This window comes from Temnothorax longispinosus, chromosome 6, assembly GCF_030848805.1.
Source record: "Temnothorax longispinosus isolate EJ_2023e chromosome 6, Tlon_JGU_v1, whole genome shotgun sequence".
Classification (NCBI taxonomy): Eukaryota; Metazoa; Arthropoda; class Insecta; order Hymenoptera; family Formicidae; genus Temnothorax; species Temnothorax longispinosus.
Genome location: NC_092363.1, coordinates 6,976,737 through 6,986,692, shown reverse-complemented (window position 1 = coordinate 6,986,692; position 9,956 = coordinate 6,976,737). Strand labels below are relative to the sequence as shown.

Here is a 9,956-nt window from a genome sequence, read left to right as displayed (position 1 = left end):
CGATCGATTCGATATTAGAGCTCCTGATTACGTTTCTGGAGTTCCTAATTATTGAATAGTGTGTTCAGATATAATTACAGAACCTATCATTAGTATTCTCAGAGCTAAAAAGTAAAACAAGGATAATAAGGGAAAATATATCCGAGATATAAGGAACGTAACGATTCTTTACTTTCCATCCGCAAACATCGCGTGAACGTGCGAAAATGGTATTGCGACTAACGGAATTAATTACACACATTTCTCTTCTTTCGCTCGGGATGAAAAATATGTTTATAGTACACAATATATAACATAAATAAAACATTTCAAAAAGGTGAATGTCTTCACGCAGCGGGAAGTTTCGCCAGCGTGTCTGCGTATTGAAATTCCGCACTATTCTCATAGTCGCACATGTCCAGAGCGATGACGCAGCTCTCGTGGACAACTCTTTTACTATCGTTAAGATATTTGTTTAATATCTCGTAGCACTCGGGAGTGGCGATGGAACCTAAGGCTTCCGCACACTCGTGCCTGACCATCTCGTTCTCCTCCGTATCTTCCAGCGATGTTCGCAATCCCGGCACGGAAACCTCGTCCTGAAGCTGTCCCAGGACAAACGCTATCTCGTGCTTGAACAGAGCGCTACCGGCCTTCAAACCTTTTTGCAAAAATGGCACTCGGTTAGTCAGTACTCGATATTAATATTTTTTAGACTTTTAAATCAATATATAATTACCTTCGGTAAGGGCAAGAATACTCTCTGTGGTGGCCAAGTTTCTCAGCGAGAACATCGCTCTGTATCTGTCAAACAGTGACTCGCCTTCGTCCAGTAAAATATCCTTCAAGACACTCACATCTGTCGTTTCCGCCGGTGGCGCAGGATCGACGGTCGAATATGCATTCTTTTGCAAGTTCTTCGCATCGCCGTTGGATTCTAACCATCTCAATCGGTTTAGGGCCAACTCGCATGTTTCCGCTACTTCGGGCACAGGATCTTTGCAGTACTTTTCCAACAGCGGGATTACGCTTGAATCACCGATAGCACCCAGTGCTTCTCCTGGCGAACGATAGATTCTTTAGTCTTTTCATTTCTCTTGCAGATCACCAAAGGTCGGGCGAGACCTTTGCTCTCCTACACGCTAAACACATACCAGCTTCGTGACGTACCATCGGCTCCTGCGACAGATCTTCTAGGACACTCGTTAAGATACTGATGGCCGCAGGATCCCGCATCTGACCCAGGCAGTACGCAAGCTCGTGCTTCAACAACGCCGACGGATCCTTGAAGCACGCGTGGATCTGATCTATCGCCGTTACACCGCCGATGTTCTTCAGAGTAAACAGAGCACGGAATCTCTCCTTCAAAGGCCTGGCAGAGTCATTTAAAACTCCGCCTATATTTATAATGTCACTTTCACTGGCTTGAACCATTTTTATATATAATTCAGGTGTGTTGAATGTTAAATATTAAAACCCCAAACGTAAATGAGAAGTAATATTCCGGATATCTTGGACCTGTAAAAATACATGAAGATGTAAATTTGTAATTAAAAATAAAAATTTAAACATGTAATTATAGTTATATTTAAAAAAAATGTATAATCACAGATTATTATCAGAATTTTTACCAATTAAACTGAAATTTTCAATTTATTTATCGGTTGTTTATCAGTTTTTATGGGCTAAACAAATGTGATTAAAGTATTAATAACTGCACCCATCTGAAAACTCAATGCGGTAATTTTTTAGGTTAACGAACCATATGACGAAACCATAGTGTATAGAAACAATAGATGTGCACTCTTGATTTTGTAACTATTTGTAACGCAGTTAGGAAGATAAAAATCTCTTTTTAATGAGTTTCAGAATACAGTCTGAGGAAAAATATATGGATGCCACTTTTTAAGTTTTGGAACGCGGTCAGCTGATTAAAATCCAAACACCGACTACTGTCAAACACGGAGGACATTTATCGGAGTGAAAAGTGAGAGAGAAGGCATTCTTGATGATTTCCAAGCGTTACAATATTGCATAATTATCCGAACAACTCTTTGATCTTGTATTAAAATTCCCATGATAATTCTTGTAATCTTTTGACGTTATAATTAATTGTACGTCAGAGTACGGTGTATAGAGATAAATAAAATTGCCCGTTGATGCACAAGTGACCCGCTTGCAACAAAATTGAATTGCATCTTTTTAGAGGCATGGAGCCGCAAGAGATTAACAGTGTCGCTTTAAACGCAAGTGCAATATTGAGAGCATGTGCCTCGACGAGTAACGAAGGTATACGTAGACCTACTGGTATGCTAGATCGCACCGAAATTAGATACTGGATGCTGCACCTTTGTTTTCAAGTGTTTTGATGATTTCTCTCTGTATCCCCCCCTCTAATGCCGTTAGCACAATTTTCGCTCCGCTAAGTTTTGAGCCACGTTGATAACTGGTGTATCAAATATTTAGAGAAGCCTGGCGATAAGCCGGGCAATAACTGCATTGGAATGGGTCGAGTTGTGTGTGTCGCGATCGCCGCTTGAAAGTCCGCGGACGGTAGTAATAATGGATACTTTGAATTTAGCCGAAAGATTGCGAAACCTTCAGGAAGATAAGCACTCCAAGTTAACGATCGGGGCGTTCTTCGAATTTATGAGAACCGCGTATCAAGTTAACGACAATTGCGAAGGTCTGGCCACGATACTGAGCGCCAACAGCGAAATCGACTGGCAGGAGTTGGCGAAGATCAATTTAGATCTGGAAACTCGCGAGGGTAATAAAGCAACCGATGACACCTGTAGTCCCAATACTCGAGAACAGCGAAACAAGAGTAACGATCCCATACAAGCGTTACTAGCACAAGCGATAAGTAATAAGGAAGCGAGTCTGTGTATGTCGGGGAGCGCGATAAGCTCGCAGTCTTCTGTGATATCCTGTAACAGCAATATTTCTGACACGTGCAATAACAGCAGCTCTACGAAGGAATCTACCAGCGTGGAAAATTCTTCTAATAAACATCTAAAGATAGGAGATAGTGTTAAAGAAACAAATCAGTTGTCGAGCGATCAAGTCCAGAATGAAAAAGGGAAGGTGTTACAGACTAAAGCGCATTCGGAGGAGAGCGAACATGGTTTAGCGAAGGTCATGAAGGAGAATCTGAGAGATATTTTGCACGAGGGACTACTGGACTCTGTTTTGCCGTATATGCTCCCAAAATCTGCCTTATCGCTGCCTGTCATTAAGAAGTCCCCCGCTGTTACGGATGTTAAAAAGGGTTCTTCTCTGAATAACGTGATTGAAAGTAAAGTCTCGACCTCGACTCATAAGGAAAGAGACAAAGAAAAGAATAAGACAAACAAGAAATCGTCGGAGTAAGTGTCTTTTAGCTGCAATTACATTTTTTTGCCATATAAAGCTAAAAATATTTTCAACAAATGAATTCATTCTTTACATTAATTTTGTTTAACGATATCCATTTGTATTATTTCTTTACATTTATTGCAGGAGTGAAGTGGAAATTCATGTATGCGACGAGGATAAAAATATCAGAAAGAACTTTCGATGTCCGCAAAAGCTTCTCATACAAAAAATGTGTTACTTTGCTGATGTCACAGCAGGACAGAAACTCGACGAGATCGACATATCCGTGCATTGCGACGTGGTTATTTTCGACTGGCTCATGAGATGGGTGAAGAAGGATATCATAAAGAAGTCGGAATGGCCAGTTTTAGAGGCGAATAACGTTATTCCAATTATGGTGTCCGCTTGTTTTCTGCAAATGGAACCGCTTTTGGAAAATTGCTTTCAGTATTGTCACGACAATATGTCAGATATCTTGAAAACGTCAACAATCTTAACATGTCTAGACGACAATCTTCTTACGAGGCACGTTTTATTGTTGTTGTCATAGCTCTGATTGTATCTCGCACGATACTATCGTGCCAGTAACGAATGATTATGTTAAAGTCTTCTTTTTCCCGTTTTTATCCGTAGATTGGTTGAATTATTTACTAACGAGGACGTTGAAATGCTAAAAGACAAGAAGGATAAAATTCAGAGCCGTTTGTTCTGCAAGTTAATCATGTCTCTAGTGGAGGCTACTCCGGATAACAAAAAGGGACACTACAGCTCATTGGCTACGATGTTTAGATGTGGAAAATGTTGCAAGAATGTTATACAATCGATTTCCGATTTCGTGCCTTGCGTTCCGAGCGCGATGAAAATCGATAACAAGGGAACTGTTCATAGCAAGCATGTCAGGTAGGCGCGATCCACATGCGTTTTTATAACATAAAAATATTATTACGTATGAAAGTTATCTAAAAAAATTTACTTTGCAGAGATTTGACTTGGACATTGAACGATTATGTCGTCGCCTTGCGATCGGAGTTGCGCTCTTGGCGCAAAGTGTATTGGAGATTGTGGGGAGACTGCCATTTCTTGTTATGTCAACAGTGCAACGTATATTTCCCGATACATCAGATTGGTTGGTGCTGTTATCATCCGGAATCCGCGCAATTCTTCGTAAACGAGCAGCAAAGGCCTATGCCCTTCCCGCTGGGAAGATACCCGTGTTGCAGTCAACCTGCCTACAGATTTGAAGCTTTACCAAATCAAGGCGGATGTAGATACAAGGTTGATTATTAGCATCGTGTACCTCTTGTAATTACGTTATATAAAATAAAATGAAAGTATAGCTTGTGTAAAGATTTTTCTCTTCTTTTAGGAGCACATACCAGATGTAAGAGGCGAGAAGGAACTAAATATGTTAAATATCCTGACAGCACATAGAGAAGTCATAACTTTGGAAGCACCCCAGCTCTTTTTCCCAGAAAAAATCACACGGCTGGTAACGCGCGATCCATCTCTTCGTCCAGGCAAATTAGTGTGCAAGGATACAATGTGGTGGAACGGAATAGAGCTCGTGCCACAGAGACCGAGACTTGGTCTGCTCGGTAAATTGTCAATTTATCGCTTTTCTTCTCGTAGAAGGATGACATTTTATAACGCAGAAAAAAAACTTTCAAAAAAACAGGAAAGATTTGGGGAGGTTCGGGACTTCGCCGATTGCTCCAAGCGCAAGATTCACAAAAGTCCTTACAGAAGCTTTATCGGCGGATTTCCGTAACCACCGACGTTTCGTCTCCTACGTCCTCGCTTACAGACGAGGACGACGAAGATGACGGCGGGACGTACGAGGACAGCAGCGTAGACGACGAATCTTATTACAGCGAAGAATCCAATACGTTATGCGCATTAAAACCAATAGCTAAAGCAAAGCATCAGAATAGTCACAAGTAAGAAATCGCCTTAATGAAATAGGGAATACTTATCTTTGTAACACGCAAAATGTTTATACATGATTTTATCGTTTAGGAGTAACGGTAGGTGCTGGAGCGGGAATTTGAATGTAAGACACAATCAAGACAATCAGAGAGATTTTGAGGAAAGAGCCGCGGCGCAAATGATAGCTCTTCTGACAAAGAGAACAGTCACGGAGAACTTGCTTTCGAAATTTAATAACAAGCAACACGGCTGTAAGACTAAGCAGCCTGTTGGTATGTTTCTCATGCGTAATGTATTATACGATTATATTATATATCAAAATAAACAAGAAAGCACGTAAATACTTAGTGTGTAAACAACACGCATCTGAAACAGGTGGAACGTATGTAAAACTAGAAGCTGAGTTTCGCGAACGGTTGGCCCAGTCTTGTAAATACAAAAACCCTCTGACAGGAAAGACTCGTATCAAATCAAGTAAATCTTGATTTGTACGTAGACATGGTTGAAGATTCGTCGAGAATATTGTTGAAAAAATTATTTCGTTGTGATTTTATACAGGGAAAGAAATATACTGCCGTATAACTCTCACGCATCACTTAATAATTAAGTAAGAAATAGGGTAAGTGATCTTAACTTCTTTTTCAATAAAAATGAAATTTATTAAGAAATTGGATAAATAATATATAAAAAAGTAGAGCTGAGTAATTAACTTATAACATCGCGCGCTCGCTTGTCTGAATTTAACTAAAAATTTCGTATAAATAATTTGTACTTATTGTATATATTATTTGTGAATTGTCAATTATATAATATAACTTTTTATATCTGTATGTAATCTATTCTTGAGAATTCTGTGGGTTATTTTGATTGTTAATCATTAAATCACTTCTGTCTAACAGTTTGTTCAGCTCCATCTCTGTAAAAACTGTAAAAACAAGTAAAATAAGTAAAACAAGTAAAAAACAAGTTTACATCTGTTACATGGATTATGCACGATGGCAAGCATTTACCTTCCTTTTCAGATGTAACAACTTTGTAATCCTTAGACTCCATCAACGTCTTCAACTCGAGCAAAGTATCTTTAGTAATAACTTTTGAGATAACCATTTTCTCCAAAATACGTTTAGTTTCAGCTCGCTTGATAATCGTCTCGTCAACTGTTCCTCTAGTGCACAGCCTGTAGACAACAATGGGTTTTGTTTGCCCTATCCTATGGCATCGAGCCATGGCTTGTATGTCCACTTGTGGATTCTGTAAGCGTTAAAAAGCAAGCATGAATAAAGTATGGATATTAGTAAGTGGAAGAAGTGTGGAAAAAATAATACTGATATTAACTCACCCAATCGCTGTCGTATATAATAACAGTATCGGCACCCATTAAGTTCAATCCAACCCCACCGGCTCTAGTTGATATAAGAAACAGGAACATATTCGGATCTTCATTAAAAGCAGTAATATTTTGTTTTCTTGTCTCAATCTTAGTGCTGCCGTCTAATCTCACATAATTATAATCGCGTAACAAGAGATAATCTTCAATCATATCCAAAATCATAGTCATTGTCGAAAACAGTAAAATTTTGTGACCCTGCGCTTTAAGTTTTGCCAGCATAGCATCCAATACTAAAAGTTTACCGGAAGATTTAATCAAATCGTCGTCGATTTTCGGTAAACCGGTCGAATCCAACGGGCAGTGAACCAAGTATGGATGATTTACAATCTTCTTATACATTGGAACTAGAAAATAAAAGAGCAATAAAATAACATATAATATAAAACATGGATCGAAATCATGTGCGTATAAATGTTGCGTTAACGCAACAACACTTACTTCTCTGGTTAAATTGAATGCGAACAAGAAATTCTCTATTACGTTCCGTAACATCGGTATATTGTTTCCATTTCGATAAGCGGTCCACAGGTTTCATTTTCCACTCATTGTTATTTTCAATTTCTTGTAATGAAGAACTCGTTGATCCATTCGCGGATGTATTTCCGACAAATCCGTACTTGCTTCTCAAATAGGATTGTCTTTTCGGCCTTTCACCATTTACGGTCTGTATAATTGTATCCGATACCTCGATTTTGCTCAGCATTTCTAAATCGTAATTCAATACTGCCTTGTACAAATCGTGTTGCAATTCCGTGAGCGGCGCATAAACAATTAACTCTTTCTTAGGAGGAATTTCTAGACAAACATCAGATTTTATCCGTCTTAACATAAATGGCTTCAAAATCTCGCGTAATGACGATAGCACACGTTTCTCTTCTTCCTGTTTCAAAAGTTTTTCGGTGCCGTGCTGATGCTGAAGTTCTTTAACATCGAACCACGACTCAAACGTTTCCAAATCATCAAAGATTTCTGGTAGTAAGAAATTCAAAAGGGACCATAGCTCGGATAAATTGTTCTGAAGTGGAGTTCCAGTTAGTAATAGTCTATTCATGGATCGAAAAGATTTCAGTACCCTAAAAAAATAAATGCTGTACAATAATCTTAAATTTTAAGAGCCAAGTAATACAAAAGCTTAAATAATTGATAAAATCACTTTCACACACATATCGTGTTAAACATCTACCAATTGAAAAATATTAATTATTCTACTAAAATTGTAATCAGTTTTGAAATTAATTTTTTAAAAGTAATAATTTTTTTAAAAGTTAAAAAATTTTAATTTTTGAAATCATTAATTCGTTTTTAATTAACGCAATCAATTTTTAACAGCTACATACTTGATCAATTTGCAGTTATAATCTTTTATTCTATGTCCTTCATCTATTATGATGTATCTCCATTTGTGACCTCTAAGGTATGCATATTCGTATAGCGGTACTTGATACGTAGTGATCACAACAGGCTGCGTCCTGTAACCTTCGACAGGGTGTGTACGCTCAATTTTTCGGCACTCAGCTGCCCTTTCTTCTGGGGTGCCGTAGAATAGAACTACCGGTATCTGGGGAGCGAATCTTTCAAATTCCATCATCCAATTTGGTATGGTGGAGAGAGGCGCAATTATCAAGAAGGGCCCTGTTTGTCTCGTCTCAATAAGATGACACATCAAAGCTATCACTTGTATCGTTTTCCCAAGTCCCATTTCATCGGCCAAGATTCCACTCAGGCCATTTTTATAAAGCAGCTTCAACCATTCTAAGCCCGCATGTTGATAATCGCGTAGCTCGCCATGAAAATATTTCGGTGTAACAGCGACGCTGTCGACAGTCGCTTTCGGATCCACTTCGGTGTTTGCGACGCTGTCGGCAGTCGCTTTCGGATTCGCGTCGGTGTCTAAATCTGCAGATAATTCCGCCTCTATCTCGTCATCGCTCAGAATCTTCCTTCCCCTTGCGGCCCTTCTTCCTCGTACCTTTCTCTTCATCTGTAAAAAAATTTCATCAACTTTAACGTGCCTCTGTAATTAAGTGGTAATTATAAATCCAATATTATTCAAGAATCCAAATCTTGTTACCTCCGTAGATATATATTCTTGTATGTCATATTTTGCATTATCCCTATGAATTCTTTGCTTCTTTGCCGGCGGTGTATTTTCATCGTTAACGAGACGCCCCTTCCTCTTCTTGATCTTTTCCTTCTTACTTATGTTATCTTCAATCTTGTTCATCAGATAGGACGAATAAAATTTGCTCTTATTCAACAAGTGCATCAGTCGCTTATATCTCTGCTCACACACTTCATTATTATACTCTTCTTCCTGTTTTTTAAGCTCAATATCACTATTCTTTCGACGTCTCTTCAGCTTCTTCCTCTCTTCCAATATTGGGCCGTTATTAAACTTGACATCAGTGGCTATCAATGTGTCTTACAAAAGAAAACAAAATATTTTAGACAACCGTCGCTAGGATAAATAATAAATATACCGATGTATCTTGGAAAGACAAAAAAAAATTCTACAGAGTCCTTTTTTTTCTTTTCTTAAATTCAAATACCACGCATCGATAATATATATTTATAAGATATTTTGAGATTTACAAATACATATAAACAGAACATATAAATAATATATTATAAATGTTCATCGTTTTTTGTTTTTTCATTGCCAATATAAAAATTGCGCGAATTTACCTGAGACTGTAACCGAACAGCTTCTCTCGCTTCCGGAATCAATCGCATTCGAGTTATCGTCAACAAATTGATCCTCGAATTGATCCATTGTTCCAACGCGACGATTTTAAACGGAATCAACGTTCGTTCTGGGGCGATGTGCTCGCGATCGCGGTGGAAGTTCGGCTCAACAGGTGTGCACGAGGGTACCGAAGGCAGGAGAAGTGAAACGCTGTGCCCAACGACGTTCTCGGACGTCGCTGCAGGATCCCTTGGGATAAACGAACGAAACCATTCGTATATCCCCGAGATCGAGATCAACAGCCAAACGTTAGACGTTAGACGTTGAACCGGTCGCGGACTGAATTGCGCTGAGTTACCGCCAAACAGAAGAATGACGACGAGAAGCAGGTGGGGAAACCGTTTGGCGCCAAAATGACAGTCGGGCGTCGGGCTCTCTCTCGCGGTGATTTTTCTCTGGTTACTTCCTCCCGGACAAACTTTCCGCGAAGTCCTCGCGCGCCACCTCGCGCGCGCGGATCGCTTCGGACGGAATCCGCGAAGCGGCGCACGTGTCGCGGAACGGGGGGGGGGGGGTCTCGATTCCGAGCAGGTTTCGGAACGCGCGCCTAATGACGCA

The 9,956-nt window shown here is 39.5% G+C and overlaps 3 protein-coding genes across 5 annotated transcripts; 1 reads left to right on the top strand and 2 right to left on the bottom strand.

Annotated features, from left to right (window-relative positions):
* Positions 1 to 149: 149 nt before the first annotated feature.
* Nero (deoxyhypusine hydroxylase nero) lies at positions 150 to 1,413 on the bottom strand. The gene is made up of 3 exons (XM_071782265.1): positions 1,134 to 1,413; positions 719 to 1,039; positions 150 to 640 (listed from the first exon to the last, which is right to left on the bottom strand). The coding sequence occupies exons 1-3, from the start codon at positions 1,411 to 1,413 to the stop codon at positions 327 to 329; spliced, it is 915 nt and encodes a 304-aa protein (XP_071638366.1). The 3' UTR covers positions 150 to 326.
* Positions 1,291 to 6,560, top strand: LOC139815355 (SANT and BTB domain regulator of class switch recombination). 3 transcript variants are annotated; one of them, XM_071782238.1, is made up of 11 exons: positions 1,291 to 1,430; positions 1,849 to 1,966; positions 2,186 to 2,268; positions 2,561 to 3,347; positions 3,481 to 3,861; positions 3,970 to 4,236; positions 4,317 to 4,611; positions 4,703 to 4,931; positions 5,012 to 5,273; positions 5,353 to 5,534; positions 5,638 to 6,560. In XM_071782238.1, the coding sequence occupies exons 3-11, from the start codon at positions 2,190 to 2,192 to the stop codon at positions 5,745 to 5,747; spliced, it is 2,592 nt and encodes an 863-aa protein (XP_071638339.1). In that variant the 5' UTR covers positions 1,291 to 1,430; positions 1,849 to 1,966; positions 2,186 to 2,189; the 3' UTR covers positions 5,748 to 6,560. The 3 variants fall into 3 exon arrangements, with proteins under 3 accessions (XP_071638339.1, XP_071638340.1, XP_071638338.1); XM_071782239.1 differs by lacking the exon at positions 2,186 to 2,268; XM_071782237.1 differs by having other exon boundaries at positions 1,849 to 2,268.
* Positions 6,051 to 9,746, bottom strand: LOC139815356 (lymphoid-specific helicase). Its single transcript, XM_071782240.1, has 7 exons — positions 9,338 to 9,746; positions 8,724 to 9,073; positions 7,990 to 8,633; positions 7,091 to 7,725; positions 6,602 to 6,996; positions 6,273 to 6,513; positions 6,051 to 6,187 (listed from the first exon to the last, which is right to left on the bottom strand). Exons 1-7 carry the CDS (start codon positions 9,423 to 9,425, stop codon positions 6,099 to 6,101), a joined length of 2,442 nt encoding a protein of 813 aa, XP_071638341.1. The 5' UTR covers positions 9,426 to 9,746; the 3' UTR covers positions 6,051 to 6,098.
* Positions 9,747 to 9,956: the final 210 nt, after the last annotated feature.

What these genes read in the sequence shown, in the direction of transcription:
- LOC139815356 (XM_071782240.1), bottom strand. Translation starts at nt 9,425, where the DNA reads ATGGATCAATTCGAGGATCAATTTGTTGACGATAACTCGAATGCGATT. An exon ending in TATAACTGCAAATTGATCAA is followed by an intron (nt 7,726 to 7,989) that starts GTATGTAGCTGT and finishes TTATTTTTTTAG; the next exon opens with GGTACTGAAATCTTTTCGAT. An exon ending in TGTTACATCTGAAAAGGAAG is followed by an intron (nt 6,188 to 6,272) that starts GTAAATGCTTGC and finishes TTGTTTTTACAG; the next exon opens with TTTTTACAGAGATGGAGCTG.
- Nero (XM_071782265.1), bottom strand. Translation starts at nt 1,413, where the DNA reads ATGGTTCAAGCCAGTGAAAGTGACATTATAAATATAGGCGGAGTTTTA. An exon ending in GATGGTACGTCACGAAGCTG is followed by an intron (nt 1,040 to 1,133) that starts GTATGTGTTTAG and finishes ATCGTTCGCCAG; the next exon opens with GAGAAGCACTGGGTGCTATC. An exon ending in TATTCTTGCCCTTACCGAAG is followed by an intron (nt 641 to 718) that starts GTAATTATATAT and finishes TTTTGCAAAAAG; the next exon opens with GTTTGAAGGCCGGTAGCGCT.
- LOC139815355 (XM_071782238.1), top strand. Translation starts at nt 2,190, where the DNA reads ATGGAGCCGCAAGAGATTAACAGTGTCGCTTTAAACGCAAGTGCAATA. An exon ending in ACAAACAAGAAATCGTCGGA is followed by an intron (nt 3,348 to 3,480) that starts GTAAGTGTCTTT and finishes CATTTATTGCAG; the next exon opens with GAGTGAAGTGGAAATTCATG. An exon ending in GTTCATAGCAAGCATGTCAG is followed by an intron (nt 4,237 to 4,316) that starts GTAGGCGCGATC and finishes TTTACTTTGCAG; the next exon opens with AGATTTGACTTGGACATTGA.